Source organism: Candoia aspera, chromosome 1 (assembly GCF_035149785.1).
Source record: "Candoia aspera isolate rCanAsp1 chromosome 1, rCanAsp1.hap2, whole genome shotgun sequence".
Lineage (NCBI taxonomy): Eukaryota > Metazoa > Chordata > Lepidosauria > Squamata > Boidae > Candoia > Candoia aspera.
This window is the reverse complement of record NC_086153.1, coordinates 48,545,172-48,561,851: the sequence shown is the minus strand read 5'-3', so window position 1 is coordinate 48,561,851 and position 16,680 is coordinate 48,545,172. Positions and strand designations below refer to the sequence as shown.

The 16,680-nt window shown below is 37.9% G+C and overlaps 1 protein-coding gene across 1 annotated transcript in view; it reads right to left on the bottom strand.

Moving 5' to 3' along the window:
• Positions 1–16,680, bottom strand: part of KCNK2 (potassium two pore domain channel subfamily K member 2) — an 88,690-nt gene that overhangs the window by 32,018 nt on the left and 39,992 nt on the right. The window contains exon 3 of the mRNA XM_063290136.1: positions 3,497–3,657. Coding sequence (XP_063146206.1) covers positions 3,497–3,657 — 161 coding nt within the window. The remainder of the gene's footprint in view (positions 1–3,496; positions 3,658–16,680) is intronic.

The following is a 16,680-nucleotide window of genomic DNA, read 5'->3' as shown; positions in this document are numbered from 1 at the left end:
AGGAATCAAGATGCCCTATGGAAATAACATCAAGAGTATGGATGAAGAAGATCACTACAAATACCTGGGCATCCTTCAAGGTGACAACATCAAACACATTGAAGTCAAGAAGAAGATTAATAGTGAATATATCATAAGAATGAAGAAGATCTTAAAGTCCAAACTCAGTGGAGGAAATACCATGGAGGCAATTAACACCTGGGCAATTCCAGTCATTAGATACATAGCTGGAATAATGGACTAGACTCAAGCAGAACTAGAAGCCCTGAATAGGAAGACCAGAAAAATAATGACAATGAATCATGCCCTTCATCCATACAGCGATGTTGACAGACTCTATTTACCAAGGAGCATAGGTGGGCATGGAATGTCGCAAGAACAGCAGACAGTTGAAGAAGGAAAAAGGGCATTGGAAGAATATCTGAAAGACAGTGAAGAAAATGTACTGAAGCTAGTACACCATGAAGGCTTACTGAATACTGAAGAGACCAAACTGGCCTACAAGAAAGACCAAATGAACAATAGAAAAGAGACATGGCAAGGCAAAGTATTGCATGGCCAGTACACAAAAAAATTAGTAGGCAAAGCAGGTAACAACAAGACCTGGCAATGGCTAAGAGCAGGAAAGTTGAAGAAAGAGACAGAGGGGCTCATTCTCGCTGCACAAGACCAAGCCTTAAGAACAAATGCATACAAAGCCAGAATTGAGAAGACAGCAACAGACAGCAAATGCCACCTCTGCAAAGAAGCTGAAGAAACAATGGACCACCTAGTTAGCTACTGCAAGAAGATTGCACAGACTCACTATAAACAACAGCATGACAAAGTAGCAACAATGGTGTGTTGGAATATCTGCAAGAAATACCATTTGCCTGCAAGCAAGAACTGGTGGGACCACAAAACAGACAAAGTAATAGAAAATGAAGAAGCTAAAGTGTTCTGGGACTTTAGAATTCAGACAGACAAGCACCTGCCACATAACACCCAGACTTAACAATTGTTGATAAGAAAGACAAAAAAGTCTGGAGGGTGGATGTTGCAATACCTGGAGACAGCAGAAGAGAAGAGAAAGAACTGGAGAAAATCACAAAATACAAAGGCCTGCAAATGCAGGTAGAACGACTGTGGCAAAAGAAAGCAAAGATAGTACCAATAGTAATAGGCACCTTGGGTGCAATCCCAAAATATCTGGAGCACCACTGGAACACCATCAGCATTGACAAAATCACCATTAGTCAATTGCAAAAGGCAGCTTTACTTGGAACAGCTTATATCCTGCAACAATACCTTTAACACCATCAAACAACAACATCTGCAAATCCCAGGTCTTTGGGAAGGCCTCAATAGGTGGATAAAAATGCCAAAACCAGTCTAAACATCTGGCTGACTGTGTGACCAACAGTAATAACGTAGTTCTTAATAGTACCTAGAGGTTATACAAGCTTTATTGTGTGTTATTGCATATTATTGCATTTTTATTGTTGAATTGGCATTGCTTAGAGTTAGTTGACTGAAGATCTCTATAAATTCATTAGATGGAAAAGATGGGTGGATGGATGGATGAGTAATGTTGACTGCTCTAGTGAACTACCAATTCCAGGTACTAACAGAAAACTGACAAAATCACTCATGGAATAAAGAGGCCAGAGTGGATATTGAAATCTCCCAGTTACATAAGCCTATAGATCTCCAACACCAGCTCTGAGGCCAGATCTTTCACCTCAGACAGGGATTCCATTAGGGAGAGGGGCAGGTGGTACCTTAGCAGAATCCCTACTTTCTACATATACACTCAGGTATATGTACCTGAGGCTGAGGTACATGAGCAGGTTCTCTTACTGGTATCAAATTTTCTCATTGGTGTCCTGGTAAGGATGCCTTGTTCCTATGGATCACAAACATCATCTTCCCATCATCTACTTCCTCTGCCCTGCTCTGGTAGATTTTACCACCTACCAGGCAAACTGGATATAATCCCCTGAAGGGGCAATCAAGTTGTCACTTTGACTGCCACTTCCCATCCCTCTACCTCTCACTGGAAGCCAGCTCCTCCTAGTTCTCACCCAGAGCAGCCCCAGTCACTACACCAACTAAAGGATATAACACTGAAAGCCTTAAATGTATCCAAACACTCACAAAGGAAGGCCTTTAATTTAATTTAATTTTTTATTTTTTATTTTAATTTTCTATCCTGCCTTTATTATTTTTTTTATAAATAATTCAAGGTGGTGAATATACCTAATACTCCTTCCTCCTCCTGTTCTCCCCACAACAACCCTGTGAGGTGGGTTGGGCTGAGAGAGAGTGACTGGCCCAAGGTCACCCAGCCGGCTTTCATGCCCAGGGTGGGACTAGAACTCTCAATCTGCAGTCCAAGTGATGGAGGAACAAGGAATCTATCTATCTATCTATCTATCTATCTATCTATCTATCTATCTATCTATCTATCTATCTATCTATCTATCTATCTATCTCCAATAAAAAAATCTCAGTGACTCACCTGGTGTTTCCTGCTGCAGCTCCTGTTTTTTCTATGCTATATTTCCAAGTTGTCCTCTCACTCAACTGCCTTTTTCTTTTGTTTTACTGTTCAGTGTATAACTTTCAAAACAAAAGGCCTCGGGCATAAATAAATAAATACATAAATGAGAAAGCAAACAAAGGTAAAGTCTCTTTCAAGTCTAGCTTGACTTCTAGAATATAGGACACCTGGACTTCAGCCATATATTTATTCTTGGCAACAGTATAGAAATGTTCTCCCATTGCTTTTTCAATGAGGCTTTCAGATTTTTCCATCTAGCCTACAGCCCCGGTATTCCCTGAAGGTCTCCCATACAAGAGCTAACCAGACTTTGCCCTGCCCAGCTTCCAAACCTGGATGTCTTAGGTCAAACTAGATGTTTAGATAAATGAATATAATTTATGACCCTTAATTTATTTGCTTGGTTTGAAAAAGCAGTTTGGAAGCTCTGTGAAGTAGAAGACTGGTGAGAATACTAACCCTTTCTTTTTTCCTTTGCTCTAAATCACATCCTTCTTCCCCATTACCATCATGTGTACCCACATACCCATACTGTACATTGTTGGCCACGTTGGCTTAAATGTGTTTGTTGCAAACAGGGATACACAACTCCTGATGCTAACAAGTGGGCATTTAGAGATGAAAAGCAGTAGTAGACAAGTGAAGATGTAAAAGCTTCTTTTCTTTTTCCATCAATGTTTTTAGTATTAAAGCGGAGAAGGACAAAGATGAACAGGAAAGAGTACATGTGTTTGCATGCAACACCAAACTTATTTTAAAATTAAAGATAATACAAAATTCTATAGCTTATTTATAGGAAGAAATAATATTTTATCAGGACATTGTTATGGACAATTTACTTTATGCCAGCCTTTTCTCCACAAATACACTATCAAAATCAAATTTCTATTGTAGAATATTTTCAAAGTCACAGAATTTAATCACATTTCAGAACAATGTATTTAGCATACTCACAACAAATGTGTCTTCTACTTTGGCGATACCTTTCCCAAATATGGTCCCTAGTTGATCTCCAACTCCAGCCAACAGAAAACCAAAGAGAGGGATTCCAAGTAAGGCATAGATGATACAGAATATTTTTCCACCTTCTGTACGTGGTGAGATGTTCCCAAATCCTAAATTACAAACAACTTGAGCTGTTGATAAATCAGTTAAAGGCATTAAATTACACATCTAATTAGCACTGCAGATAAGGACACTTTTTAAATGTTCCATAGGAATATAGATCCCATTAATTAAAAGATTAATACAGAGATTCTATACTAATTGGATTGCTAAATTCATCTCAGATTGAACTGTATTGGAGGTCCTTCAAAGAATCAATCTCTCTAATACAGCTGGAACAAATAGTGGAAAGGCCCCATTACTCTCTTCAAAATGCAATCACTATAGAGATGTATTCAGGAAGATATTCAATTCATTTCAAAGAGAGAGTTCTGTTATAAGCAATTTTCAGAGCTGTACTAGGTTCTCAGAAAGAGTTGCTAAATACAGTAATCTATAGATCATTAGCTACTGTATAAAATAAGTCTCCAGCACTGTATAAAATAAGTCTCTACCACACTGTTTCAAGGGTCTTTCAAACCCTCTTTTTCCAGTGTCCACTCAGGCTGCTGAGTGGAAGCCTGGATCCATCTATAAGATTTACAGCTTTAACTGCATTTAGACCGGATCTCCTTCCAACCTCATACAGTAATCCTATTTTCCTCCCAAAAATTGTTGTACAAATAACTGCTTATCTCTTTTCTGTAAATGATATGGCTTAAGTCTCAAGCAAGATATTGAGGATAATAATGTGACTCTGTATATTCCTTGGCACCCTCCAAACTCCCTACTCTACTGAACTCTTAAAGCATTTAAGACAGACAGACAGACAGACAGCATGTTGCAAAAGCCAGTCTCAGACAGCCTGTATTTCCAAGAATACCTCTGGCCTCCAGAGAGATTCCAGAGGTGTACTTAGAAAATAAAATGCTGGATGTTTCCAGCCCAATGGTTTGTATGCCTTCTGGTATCTAGATGCTTTGGCTGGCCACATCCATTATGGCAACTATTTTGTGATAGTGCTTATAGTAAGTCCCCAAATTCCAAACATGCCCCTTGGCCCTAAATGGTTAGGGAATCACAGACCTCCTGGAGTCAAAATTACCGTATATGATCTTAGTATCATGCTTACTTATCCATCTTCATTGTACCTCTTCAAATCAGCAATGGCAATAATCTATATTCAATTTCTTTTAGTTTATCCCTCAAAGGATTAACCAATTCCTGACACCATTTGTGTCAGCTTCATACTGATTTATACAACTTTTTTCTGTTGATAACCAATTGTTTTTTGCTTACAATATTTGTACTCCTCACTCTTCAACAGACCCTTTGCTGCCATTTCTCCTTATTTCCAGAAAAATTATTCCTAAAAATTGTTGCTGTTGTTGTTGTAAATTGATCTAACACCAGCATTTCTGCTTTTTGAGAATCGGTATTTAAATGGTTATCTTTGTCTTTTCTTTATTCCATAAAACTGAAAGGCTTTGCTAGTCATCTGGGGTTAATTGCTTCTAGAATCGGTTCGTAACCAGTTGCCTGGCTTCAAATATCTATACTAGATATCAAATATGCACTATAGGACATCTTTCCTAGGCTTCCCAATGAAATGTTATGGAATAGAAATAACAGAATAGTGGTGCTGTCCTTCAGGTATCATGCTATCTGTCAGGGTGTTCAGCTCCTAAGCACAAAATGCAATCAGGGATTATCTACCTATATTGTTAATTATTTTATATTCAGTCATATTTATAGATTCAGCAACATCACATATGCTATGGAGTAACAACCTGTTCAAATACTCTTGATCAAATATTCCAGAACCGCCTGTAACAATAAATACATTGTGCAAATCTCTTTTCCTTATGAATGCATACTTCGCAAATCATTTTTCCACTTGCAGCACTGAGATGAAAATGCAGTTGCCATGCTTTCAGTTAAGATAATATCACTTGTTTCTGATAGATTATATATTTCTAACGTTAATAGTTTGCTTATACATGTACTGTGTATAAGCCATGTAAATTTTCCTCTAACACAATTGCTTCATCTTTCCATTATAGGACAAAGCTTACTTTGTGTGTGTGTTGGGGATGTACACACTCATGCTCATGCATTCCAGGTGCTTGATCATATGCAACATAAATTCTAGCAAATCATACAATATGAGGCCATCACAATAGTCTTAGTAGACTAAACTGATCCCTGAGCTGTCTAGTCCAATGCTCTGTTAATCAGAAAATGGTACAGGATGCATCTGAGAATGAAAAAAAAAGTTCACAAGTCACAGAAATGCTTAGAAGAGGATATATCAGTGATTTTACATGGTTTTGGTGTAACAATGAAAGCAGTATCCTGTATATTCCTTCCTATGTATACCATAAGCTGTTGGATCAAATATTATACCAGAAGAATGAAAAATGATGGAAAGTCCCCTCTGATGTTTCTGAAGCTCCTTAAGACACTGTTTTTACACCATGAGGATGTATACCTGAGAGAAGGAAATGTAATGCTCTTTGGCACTTATGATAATTCCCTTGGCCTCTTCTCAGTCTCCCTGCCCACCAGATTTTATTATTTTGGGTAGACTTTTTAAATTAAAACTTTGCTGCAAAGCAAAGTTCTAACCTCTAGAATCAATTTAGTTACAAGATCTCTGAGCCCCACATAAACTTCCTGAAAAAAAGAGAAATTACTTGTGTTTTTTTTATGACAAACCTCAAAAAAGACAAAGGTATACTAATGCTGCAACCTGATGATCAATGTTGGTAGCACAGATTATTGCTGTCTGAGCAAGCAGCACTACAAGAAAGGCTCTATATGAATATCAGATGTGTATCGACCATTGTTGTTTTTCAATCATTTAGTCACTTCTGACTCTTCATGACCTGATGGACATCATTTCACCAGGCTTGTTGCTTCACTGTTTCTTTGAGTCCTTGTAAGCAGATATTTGTGTCTTCAGCAATAGTATCTAACCACCTTGTCTTTTATCAGTCTCTATTTTAATTGCTTTTATTTTTTTCCAAGCATAGGTGTCTCCTCTAGTGACTCTGGCTTTTTATGTGTCCAAAATATTTGAACTTAACCTTCATTACCTGTGGTTCTAGTAAGCAGTCTGAATTTATTTCATCTAGTGTGGAATAACTTATTCCTCTGGCAGTCCAAGGTATTCTCAACTATTTTTTCCATCACCATAATTCAAAGGCTTCATTTTTTCTCTGTTTAGCCTTCTTGATAGTCCAGCTTTCATAGCCATTTTTTATAACTGGGAAAACCATGGCTGATCAATTCATAGCTTTGCTGTCAATGTGATGGCTCTATACTTTAATTCTTTGTCATAGTCTTTATCCCAAGTAAAAAATGTCTGTTCATTTCATGACTGCAGTCACCGTCCCTGAACATGTGATAAAATTTGGCTCTGCTTCAACTTCTCTCCCGTTTGGATTGCCTGTTGACATAATCTTAGTTTCTTAATATATATGCTGAGCAGAAGACCAACTTTGCATCTCCTTTTGCCTTCAACAAGAAATTTCTTAACTCCTTTTGCCTTCAACAAGACATTTCTTAAGTCTTCCTTTCTTCCAGACATCAAAGTAGTATAATCAGCATATTTTGTTAATGTTTCACCCAGCCATTTTAATGCCAGTTTCTATATGTATGAGAAGCCAGTTTGGTGTATGATTTGGTCTATGATATATGAGTTTGGTCTATGATATATGAGTTTGGTCTACAATATATGACAGCCAGTTTGGTGTAATGGTTAGTGGTTAAGGCATTTGACTAGAAACTGGGAGACTGTAAGTTCTAGTCCCAGCTGGGTGATTCCAGGCCAGTCACTCTCTCTCAACCCTAGGAAGAAGGCAATGGCAAATCACTTCCAAAATCTTGCCAAGAAAATTGCAGGGACAGTTCCAGGCAGTCGCTAGGAGTCAAGACTGACTTGAAGGCACACCCACACAAAAAAGTATCCTAGTCTAGCATTTCTCATGATACATTCTGCACATAAATTAAATAAATAAGGGGACAGTATTCAACTTTGGCACACCCATTTCCCACTTTTGAGCTATTCAGTTGCTCCATGTTCCATTCTAACTATTGCTTCTGGACCAGCATACACAGTCCTCAATGGGTAGATGAGGTGGTCCACGGCAGCCATGTGTTTAAGGGTTATCCATTCTTTGTTGTGGTCTCTTCAGTCAAAAGTCTTAGTTTAATCAATAAAGCAAAAACATCCATTGAATGTTAGCAATGTGATCCTGGGTGCTTCTACAACTTCTGCATCCAGTTCGTACATTTGTGTAGAGGAGTACAGAGACTGAAGAAGGAATGCAAGAACCATTAAGTAAATGATAACGCAACCCTGGGGAAGAAGAAAACTTGAGAAAGAAACTCAGAATAACCTCACTTTGACTCTCTTTGATATATAAGAGGCAGAGGGATACTCTGGCAGGCTTTCAAGTTTATGTTATTATACCCTCCAACAGTAGGGTGACATTTCTGAAATCCATGTTCTACTTCCTGACCTGGCCTGCCTCAGGGCTGACAAACTGACAAAGGGCTGACAAACTGGCAGTTCTCATTCCATGTATTACTGAAGTCTGGATCACAAAATTTAAAGCATTATCTTTCATATGTGGGCTAAGTACAATTCAGTAGTTTGAGCATTCTTTAACACTGGCCTTTTTTGGTATTAGAATGTGAATTGATTTTTTTTTTTTTTTGTTACCTTCACCACTGGTATGGTTTCCATCAATTCTGGCAATTTTCTTAATATATCTCTTGTCCTCCCGATTTGATCATTATCTTCAGTTTCATTGGATTTTTATTTATTTAGAAGTAGCTCTAGTCTTTTCTTTATGTTTTCTAGAACTCATTAGTTGGGCAGATTTTCCTGTCTTTTCAATGTATTAAGAGACAGCCATTTTGCCTTGTTTTGTTTTCTGTATTTCTGGATATTTGTATTTGCTTCATCTTTAATGATCTCACAAATTTCAATCCTGAGATCTTCAGCTGCTATATTTATCAAATTGATTAAATTGGTACTTCACTGTATAATCATATGAGTGTTGCTGAGGTTGCTATCTGGTAGTCTGGCTATTTTGTTTTCTTTAAGTTTTGCAAACTATTTTGTTTTCTTTAGTTAACTTTGTAAACAGGAGTCTGTGATCTGAACCTCAGGTAGCACCAATCCAGGGTTTGTTGACTGAGTACAGCTTCTCCATTTTTGCTACAAAGTATATGGTCCATTTGATTTTGGTGTTGTCTATCTCATCTATAAAGTCTTTTAGGTTGTTAGGAAATGGCATTTATTATAAAAATTGGATTTTCTTGGCAGAATTGTATTAGTTTGTCTCCTGGTTCAATTCATACATGAAGTCCAATTTTTTTTCCATTATTCTAGATGCTATTTCACTTCCATCCTTGGCATTCCAGTCTCCTATAACTAATATGAAGCCTTTCTTTGTTGTTGTGTTGACAAGGTGCTGTAACTCCCCACAGAACTCCACTTCCTCTACATCTGAGATTGGAGCATAGACTTGGATCACTATAGACTGGCTTGCCTTGAGCTTGACTTGTTCTATCATTTTTAAGGTGTATCCAAGCACTGAGTTTGTTATCTTTTTATTAACTATAATGGCTATTCCATTTCTTCTATAATTTTCTTGTCCACAGTAGATCTGATGCTTCTCTGATGTGAAGCAACCCATTCCATTTCAGTTCACTACTTCTGTTCTGACAACATCAGGTTTGTCTTGGTTCATGGTTCTGACATTCCTTGTACTAATGGTATACATATTTTGGCAACATTGAACTTTACTTTTGCCTCTGGCCACAGTAGTTCACTAAACACATTCTGACCCTGGGAACCATATCTCTAGTATCATATTGACATTGTCCTGGTTCTGAATGTTCATTTGGTTTTCTTGGAAGAATAATGAAGTGAGTTTTCATTTCTTTATTTAGTGGACCCCATTTATTCTGGCCCCTTTTCTATGATCTGCTGTCACGGGTGGCCTTGCTGGGAGTGTACATTCCTAACAGAATAGCTCATAGCATCATTGGGATACACAAGCCCTTTGACTACCGCAAAGTAACAATCCATGAAGGAGTGCCTATTTACATCTGCATATAGCCAATGCCTATCTATGATACATCACTTTAAGTGGGACATTGGGATCATTGCCTTCTGGATTCACTATTTATGTGTTTGCTATTTATATTTTTATGCCTCCCTGTAACAAAAACATTTTTAAGGCAGCTCAGATGGGCAGTGACAAATTTGATAAATAAATAAATAAAAACAAACAAACAAATAAATAAATAAATAAAAACAGCAGTAGGGAGAATGTTAGAATAGCAATATGATACAACATTAAAATAAACTAAAAACTGAATATTAAATTATGAAGGGTGAAAATTTGCAGACTGAGTCTATGTCCTCAGAACTGTTGACTGCCCATAGTGAAGATACATTAATAAACTAAAATTTATTCATTCATTTGTTCATTCATTCATGCAGTTTATAGGCTACCCCAGTTATGACCATGGACGGTTTACAAAATTCAACAATAAATTACAATATAATATTATCTAAAAGGGAATCTGGAGAAAATCAGCAATCAATTAAACCACCAAAGCATCCCACAAGAGGTCTACCATGCATTCTGACCAGGGCCTAGGGATAGAGCAGGGTTTTAAGGACTCATTTAAACAGCACCAGTGTGGGGGTCATACTGATCTCAGGTAGAATGATATTCCAAAGGGTTGCACCACATAAAAACAAATTAAATGGGCAGAACTCTGCAGTCCTGATCTGCAATGCTTTTGGCATGTTTGTGTTCTTCCCTAAAAATACCCTATATTGCAGAAGTACAAGTTTCTAGCAATGCTTGAAAAAGATTGTCAGAAAACTGGAGCAGCAAGTGGCCATACTTCAACTCCTTGCCTGGAACAAGGTCAGGGTTGCAATGGAAGAACTTCCAGGTCTTACCAGATTTACTGGAAATTATACCTTGCTGCTAATGCATTTGGAGTCAAATGATTCTACTGTACACAGAACAGTAACAATGGGATCACCATGATTTTAAAGATCTAGGAAGTAAGCTCAAGATCTTGGGGGCTCAAATAGTGTTTTCATCCATCTTTCCTATCTATGGATGAGGACTGAAAAGGAAAAGAAGAATGCTGCAAGTGAATGATTGCCTATGCAAATAGTAACACCCAACAGAATGTAAGTGTAGGAAGGGACCTTGAATCTACTATTATAGCATCCCTAATAGATAGCCATCCAGTCTGTTTAAACATTTCCAAAAAAGGAGAGTTCACCATGTGTCAATGCAGTCCATTTCATCGTTGATCAGCATTTACCATTAGGATTTTTTTTTTATTGATATCTGTCAGCCCTTCAAGGTAGTCCAGACCAGGAAACTAAAACCAAAAATGCTAATACTACCTTTATTGAAAGGTTACAGTTCTGTAACAGAATCTTACAAGTCTGAAAGCACTTCTCCCCTCACCTGCCTTTACATTCCAGAGAACTAGGGAGGGTCATTTCAGAGACGTTTTCTCCATCCCCATTCCTCCTTTTGGTGTTCATGCTGCTGCTTCTTGCTGGGAAATCCTTGTAAGATCCAGCAGCCGAGATATGTAGACTATTTAGCCGTGACAAATCATATTGCTCAGGGTGCACCACAAGGAGGCTAGTCTACATACATCACATCGCGATGGAATGCCCCCTCAGAAGGTTTCCGGGCTCCCTGCAAGAACTACATCATCTCGAGGGCACTGCTGTCCAATGGCTAAAGGATCTAGATATCTGGCCATAGGCTTAGGTACTTCAGTAACTGCTCATACATAACTTAATTTATTCATAATCTTATTCATCATTTGTATTGTGTGTTTTTAAAATAATGTATTGTCCCAATGTCATATATTTTATACACTTTTATATATTGTTTTTGTGATTTTTATGCAACAATGCTGCATTCTGCTATGCCACACAAAATAAATTAATTAATTAATTCCTGCTTTGGACTGTCTTCTAGGCTGCGGTTCTTCCTCCTGTCTCTCAGGATTATTCTCACAGCTCATTACAATGTTTATTTGTTTATTTGTTTGTTTATTTATTAAATTTCTTTGCCACCCATCTTGCATATGACGACTCTGGGCAGCTTACAAATAATAAAAATCGCAATCACTAAAACAGTTCAATATAAATACCTAAAAATACAAATACAAATACGAAATATAAAATATAAAATATAATATCCAGTAAATATCCAAGTGAATTTACTTCCTTGTAATTTAAACCCATTGTTCCTCGTCCTGTCTTCTGGAACAACTCTGAACAATCCTGCTCCATCTTTTACAGCCCTTTCAATACTTACATTCAGCTCTCAAATCTCTCTGTGGGCTAAGCATGCCCAGCATCTTTAACTGTTCCTCATACATTTTTCCTTTCAGGCCCTTATCATCTTTGTTGCTTTCCTCCAGATATCTCAAAATTTTCAGTGGTGCCCCAAACTGGACACAATAGTCTAGATGTGGTCTGTCCAATGCAATGACTTCTCTTCAGCTTAACACTATACTTCTGTTAATGCAGGTTAGAACTGCATTTGGCTTTTTTGCAACTTCATTATTGGCTCATGTTCAGGTTGTGATCCGCCAAGACACTCAGATTTTTTCTGCACATAGTGTTGCCCAGTCTGATTCTTCTCACATCCTATACTCATGATTTTATTGTTCCCTACCTTAATGAAAGACTTTGCATTTGCTCCTTGTTGATTTCTGTCTACTGTCATGATTCTCCTGAATCTTCTAAGATGTTCACTATCTTCCCTGCTGTGGCATCATCTGCAAATTTGATAAACATGTTTTCTACCTCCAAATCTAAATAATTTATAAATATGTTGAGGAGCACAAGGCCTGGAATGGAGCAATGCTGTATACCACTTGATACTTCCTTCCAGCTTGAAAAAGAACCCCACTAATATACACTTATTGATGTGATTATTCAACCACCTCTATACCAATATAATGGCAACACAGTACCACCCACATTTTACTTTATTTTCTACTAGAATTTCATGGGAGATATTGCTGAAATCAAGCTACACTATACCCACTATATTTGCATGGTCAAATAAACTGCTCAATCTGTCCAAAAAGAAGATCAGGTTGGATCCTTAAGAGTTAATGGAAATGCTGAAATAATTGATTTCAGCAATGCATTTGACAAAGAATTCCATGAAATCTTGATTAGTAAATTAGTTTAAATGTGGACTGGATGACATGTCAATTAATTGGATACATGTCTAGCTCAAATAGTAATTCCAAGAAGTATTCATCAATGTTTACTTGTGAGTGAAATTTATGTATAAGTAGTATTTTAATAAATATAAATAGTATTTATAAGTAGTATTTATAATAAGTAGAATTTATTTATTTATCATTTGTATGGTGTCACAACCACTTATTTAACTCTAAACAGTATCATGTTAGGATTTAAGAGAATAATAATAATAATATAATACATACTATTCATGTATTGGGGAAGTGGGGTATGAGCAATTCCAATGATTTATGACAAACAAAATAGACTACCAGGGAACCAATCACTGCACCTTACCCCAGGGCCTCCCAGAAGATCCAGGTTTTCACAGTTTTATGAAAAGTCAACAGAGTCAAGGCCATATGAACCTCAGGGGGATGCTGTTCCACAGGTCTGTAGCAGCTATGGAGAAGGCATGCCTCCTAGGTCTCACAAGATGACAACACTTTACAGCTGGGACTTGGAGTGCATCAACTCTTCCAGATCTTATTTGTCAGGCAGAAACAAGAAGGGAAAGATGTTTCCGTAGGTAACCAGGTCCTAAGTCAGGTAGGGCTTTTTAGGTGATAACCAACACCTTGAATAGCACCTAGAATCCCACTAATAGCCAGTGTAGCTAGTGAAGCAGAAATGTTACATGAACAAAATCAGGAACACCCATAGTTGCTCATGAGGCTGCATTCTGGTCCAGCTGTAATGTCCAAATGGTCTTCAAGAGTAGCTCCATGTAGAGCTTGTTGCAGTAGTTCATGTAGGAGCTGGCTAAGGCATGAGTGAGTGTGAGAAGGGCTTCCTGCTTCAGGAGTGGATGGAATTGGTGCACAAGATGGATTTGTGTGAAGTATCTTTTGGCCATGGCTGCCACTTGCTCATTGAGGAAGAGTCAGGAGTCCAGAAGGACCCCCAAATTACAGTTCTACTTGAAGAATTGTGACCCCATTAAGAATTAAAGATGGTAAATCCCTGTGACCAGGAGGTCTTTGAAATAAAAGCCACTTGGTCCCATTAGGGTTGAGCCTCAAGTTGTTCCTATCCATCCAGGCACTTGGACAGGACTTCCATAGCACTGCTTGTCCAGCCAGGAGTTGAGATATTAAGCTGGATATCATCTGCATACTGGTGATTCCTGAACCATTGGTGACAGATGATTTCACCCACTTGCCTCATGTAGATGTTGGAGTGGACTTTAGAAAATTATGTGGAAGGCTAATACCCTGAAATATGCAAACAAAATGTTCTTATATGTTAGATAAATTAGTTGAAAGTAATAGAATGAAATGTAACTGATACAAATATAAAGTTCTTCACTTAGGAAACAAAAATTATATGAACAAGGATAGATACCCAACTTGGTAATGGTACCTCTGAAAAAGATCCTGACTGCAAATTGAATATGAGACAGCAGTGTGATATGGCTGCAAACAAAGCAAATGTAATTTTACCTTGTATCAGCAGAAGTATAATTTCCAAATCAGGGAAGTAATCATTTACATATTCTACTTTAATCAGACATTGCAAATGCCACATCCGCTTCTAAGCATTACACTTTATGAAAGATTCATAGAAAGTGAAATAGATTTAGAGAAAGGCAGAGAGGATGATCAGGGGACTTGGCACTGAGTTTTATAATGAGAAATTGAAGGAGCTGGGGGTGCACACCCTTAAGAAAACACGAGTGGCAGGATAAAATAGCACTCTTCAATAATCTGAACAGATGTTACATAGAGGAATGTCAAAACCTGATTTCTCTCATTCCAGAACAGTGTTTCTCAACCTCAGCAACTTTAAGATGTGTGGACTTCAATAAAAACAACAAAAGCCAATTCTGGGAGTTGAAGTCCACACATCTTAAAGTTGCTGAGGTTGGGAAATACTGTTCCAGAGTATAGGGCATGGAATGGATTTAAGTTACAGAGAATATGTTTTGATTGAATATTAAGGGAAAAAAGAGATAACAATAAGAGAAGGTTGGCAGTAGAACCAGTTATCCAGAGAGCTGGTGGGTTTCCCTCCAGGCTAGACAGCCACTTGCCTGGGATGCCTTTATATGAAGAGGAGCTGGGACTCAGTGGCCTAAAGGGCCATTTCCAACTCCATAACGTTATAATTTCATGAAACCATGATGTAAAAAAGTGGATAATATATTAAGGACTGAAAAAGTAATATTTAGGAAGGCTATTATAACTAATGAAGATGAACACAGCAGTGATGAACATGTAAGAGCTTAAGACCCACGGTCACACTTTCACATTAATTGCATCAATAAATAGAATATTCCATGAGATCTTTTATTTGGGAGGGATTATATAATGACCTACTTTCAATTCAATTAGTTATTCAGCATATTTTCTTTTATCATGATTTGTACCCTTTCAGAGTAACCTACGTGTCAGCTCACAGGTAACTTTTCTTTAGCTTTAGAACATTTCTATTAAAATGCATGCTTAAAATGCCACTGGGCTTTGGAAGAACACCCAGGAATTGATCCATGGAAATTTTTTATTTTCATTATTCCATATCATTGACTCTTTTTCAATATATACATTATTATATAATCTTCCCCAACCTGACCTACTCTGATTTCAAAGGGAGGGGGCAGAAACTGGTTTCAACAGCTCAGATAACAATAGAAGTCTTTCCTAGAAATCAGGATTAAGATTATTTCCTAGAATTGCAGCCTGACCTCATGAAGTGGGCAGTGATCCTTAGTCAGTCGATTCAAACAAAGGACTGCTTATTGGTTACATAACAGCTAAAAGGTGTTTAGATGAACAGGACTACAATATAGCCTAGCCTCATTTTTTCATTTAAAAGAAACTAGAGTTAAATATATCCTATATCTGGGTCATTACCACTTTTAAATCTGTTTTAAGTATTTTAGATTTTATAGTCTGACTATTTATCTAGCTATAACACTAGAGGAACTTCATGGTATGATATTGTGTTAATGTAAAATAGGTACAGTATATATCCTCATCTTCAGCAAAGGATCGTTACCTTGTCGTGGTGCTGGAGCTTGAGCACCTCAATGATGCCATGAGCTAAACCGTGAAGGGCCACCCAAGACGGGAAGGTCATGACAGAGAGGTCAGACTAAATGCGATCCCTGGGGAAGGTAATGGCAACCTACCCCAGTATTCTTGCCGTGAAAACTCAATGGATCAGTACAACCAGAGATATGTCGGTATACCATCGGAAGATGAGACCCCCAGGTCGGAAGATGGTCAAAATGCTACTGGGGAGGAACAGAGGATGAGCTCAACTAGCCCCAGACGTGATGACGCAGCTAGCTCAAAGCCGAAAGGACGGCTAGCGGCCAACGGTGCTGGTGGTGAACAGCGAATCCGATGTTCTAAGGATCAACACACCACTGGAACCTGGAATGTAAGATCTATGAGCCAGAGCAAATTGGATGTGGTTATTGGTGAGATGTCAAGATTAAAGATAGACATTTTGGGCATCAGTGAGATGGAATGGACTGGAATGGGCCACTTCACATCAAATGACCACCAGATCTACTACTGTGGACAAGAGGACCACAGAAGAAATGGAGTAGCCTTCATAATTAATAGTAAAGTGGCGAAAGCAGTGCTTGGATACAATCCAAAAAACGATAGAATGATCTCAATTCAAATTCAGGGCAAGCCATCTAACATCACAGTGATCCAAATATACGCCCCAACCACAGATGCTGAAGAAGCTGAAGTAGAGCAGTTCTCTGAGGATCTGCAGCACCTACTGGACAATATGCCTAAGAGAG